This window comes from Ictalurus furcatus, chromosome 10, assembly GCF_023375685.1.
Source record: "Ictalurus furcatus strain D&B chromosome 10, Billie_1.0, whole genome shotgun sequence".
NCBI classification, from domain to species: Eukaryota; Metazoa; Chordata; class Actinopteri; order Siluriformes; family Ictaluridae; genus Ictalurus; species Ictalurus furcatus.
In genome coordinates, this window is record NC_071264.1 from 4,397,607 (window position 1) to 4,400,513 (window position 2,907).

The 2,907-nt window shown below is 43.2% G+C and overlaps 1 protein-coding gene across 1 annotated transcript in view; it reads right to left on the reverse strand.

Moving 5' to 3' along the window:
• The window catches only part of dennd1b (DENN/MADD domain containing 1B), a 108,491-nt gene extending 107,622 nt beyond the window's left edge, over positions 1-869 (reverse strand). Inside the window, exon 1 of the mRNA XM_053635168.1 lies at positions 630-869. Coding sequence (XP_053491143.1) covers positions 630-646 — 17 coding nt within the window. The 5' untranslated portion in view covers positions 647-869. The remainder of the gene's footprint in view (positions 1-629) is intronic.
• Between the last annotated feature and the right edge of the window lie 2,038 nt (positions 870-2,907).

Consider the following 2,907-nt stretch of genomic DNA (forward strand, 5'->3'; position numbering starts at 1 on the left):
TAACAGGAAACAACATGATCAAAAACGGGCCCACAAATAGTGTATAAAAAAATAAATAAATAAATCACGGATAGAGGACGATAAACAACAACGACGACGACAACACCACCTACAAAGTAGATCCATGTCTCAGTGCAGTTCCTGTGTTGAATTAAGCCACACTTATTCATCTCAAGCACTGGTACATGTTGAGTGTCCATGTTAAGCACATAATGTTTATTATTATAAGTAGTAGAATTATCAACTTGTGGCTTCTCGACTGTTCACTGAGGACGAATTGCACACCCTGTCAGCAAACAGGTATGAGTAGGAGCTACAGTCCCTGCAGGAGAGCTAAAGCTAACAGTTCAGCATGCACAGCACAGCACTCCTCCTGACTCCTCCTAGCCTGCGTGCTAACTGAACTAGCTCAAATTGAGCTGAATTCATTATTATGCAAGGATTATATCGAGTCAAATGGTATTAAACCGAGTTTATGGAAACCCCCCAGCCGTGAACAGACCGGTTCCTTAAGCTGTTACGGAAAAGAAAGAAATAAAGAGGAGAGAGAGAGAGAGAGAGAGAGAGAGAGAGAGAGAGAGAGAAAGCCCCAGTAAAGTGTCATTAGGAAGTAAACAGCTGAGCGTTACCGTATTCTGCTGTCCATGGCTACAGCATCGTCGCAGCTTTGATGAGCAACAGGGACCTCAGCACCTCTCTATCTCTCTCTCTATCTATTTATCTATCTCTCTGGCTACCTGAGACACATTTTAAACCATCTCTCTCTCTCTCTGTCTTTCTCCTCGCTGTCTTCCTGAGAAGTTGAGCTCGCAGTGTGTTTCACTTCTCCTCTGCTGAGCACCAGGAAGCACAGCTGACGCTGCGTGACGTCACGCCGTGTTTGACGGATACCTCAGGGCTTGTAGTTTACACGACTCCATCAGTCACTCTTATCATAATGGAGAATGGTCATTGTTAATTAATGAAGAAAGGCAGTTCTGACACTGTCTATGAAGACGTGATGTAAAATATATATATATATATATATAGAAATAAAACATTATAAAATACTGAGGTGTTGCTCTGTGAAGCACTGGCCTGTCCAGACAAGCCAGGTGACATGCTGAGACATCCTCACATGAGACATTCCTTACTCAAGAATAGCCTGTTTGAAGATTATGCAAACGTTCATGCGAGTATCGGGAAGTTCTCGCGGTTTTCAGAAGGAAACAGGGCCTCTTCACACACCACCCACCCAGTGGTTTTGGTTTTGATCATCTGAGGAAATGATGAAAGTCAATGAAGAGGGTTGGGACAGGCTTAGTAGGCCTACTATTGCATTTAAGATCCACCACAAACAAACTCCCATTGAGAAGAAGCGTTGTATTACTCATTGGACGTACACAACAACGGTTCACACCATCATAAGAGGAGTTAAAAAAAAAGTTTTTTTGTTTCGTTTTTTTATTTTTTATTTTTTTTGGTAGTCAGCATGTTTCTTTTGGTGAAAATAAGGAACTGCGTACAAGGAAAGCACGTATTGGTTGATTTAGTGGTGCTTTGGGACTGATTTGCATCTCTTGTGAAAATTAATAGATCATTAAGTATGAAGGTTTTCAGCCCAAAACATTGTCACGTCTGTCAGGTTAGAACTTAAGTAAGTAAGGTGATGACCACAAAGGGGCCAAGGGTATGAGGACACCTGAGCATCGCACACGTATGTGGTTCTTCTCCAAACTGTTTCCACAAAGTTGGAAGCACACAGTTGTTTAGAATGTCTTTAAATGCTGTAGCGTTACAATTTCCCTTCACTGGAACTAAAGCCGGGTTCACGCTGTATGATTATTTCCACGATGTGGTCATCTAAGACAAATTTTAAGAGTTCCTATAATCCCAGGCCAAAATCTGTAGTCTTTGATCGCTAGTTTGTCACGTTCCCCGACAGCCGATTAACGGCCGTTGAGATCAAAGTTTCCCTCCGATTTGATTTGAGGCACAATCCTGTAGTCTGGCGTCTCCTAACCAGTACGAGTCTTCTTACGTGCGTCCATTTTTCACGTCTTGACTGTCGTACAGTCTGACATCAATGACAGCTGAGATCCTACAGTGTGACGTGGCTTACAGCGGGGATCGTGTTCGTACAGTCTGACAAGCAACAGTCGCAAACGACTGTTAAAATGTTCCAAAAACGCGAGCTCCACGAAAGCATGCTTTGCCAAAGGTGGTGTAGAACAGAGGTCCCCAACCCAGTTCCTCGAAATCTACCCTTCCTGTAGGTTTCATCTCCAACCAAAAGCTAACATGCCTGTTTTTGCTGATCAAGCACTTCTTAAGGCAACGATTACATGCTCAGATGGTTGGAGCTAAAGTTTTCAGGAAGGTAGAAGAATTTGAATGTTCTGCATATAGAGTCCTGACCTCAACCTCACTGAACACCTTTGCGAAGAACTGTACCCCAGACCTCCTCGCCCGAATGAACACAATTCCCCATATCCACGCTCCAAAACGCTTCAGATCAACTGCAAAAGGTGAACAAGTCAGAGTTTAGGAATGGGATGCACTCGGTACTCTGGTGTGTATGTACTTTTGGCTTAGTGACAGAAATTCACAGCAGCAAAGGAAAAGTCAGTGACGGTAATAGCCAAGCAGTGAAATAGTCAGGGAAGTGAAGACTTCCCTCTGTTAGAAAATATGAGGAACCATGAAATGCAAGCGGTACAACAGCAGGGAAGCGCCTGACTATCTAAACCAGCACTAATAAGCAGTTCATAGATTTGACCACTTCACTGTGCACTAAAAAGTTAATAAGGCTAGAAGGATAACACTTCAAAGTGCACTAGAACTCCATGCACTTCTTACAGCCATGAGTCTTAGTGCTATCTCGCTTCCCATTGGTTCAGACGCACTTCCGGTATGTGATGTTTACAG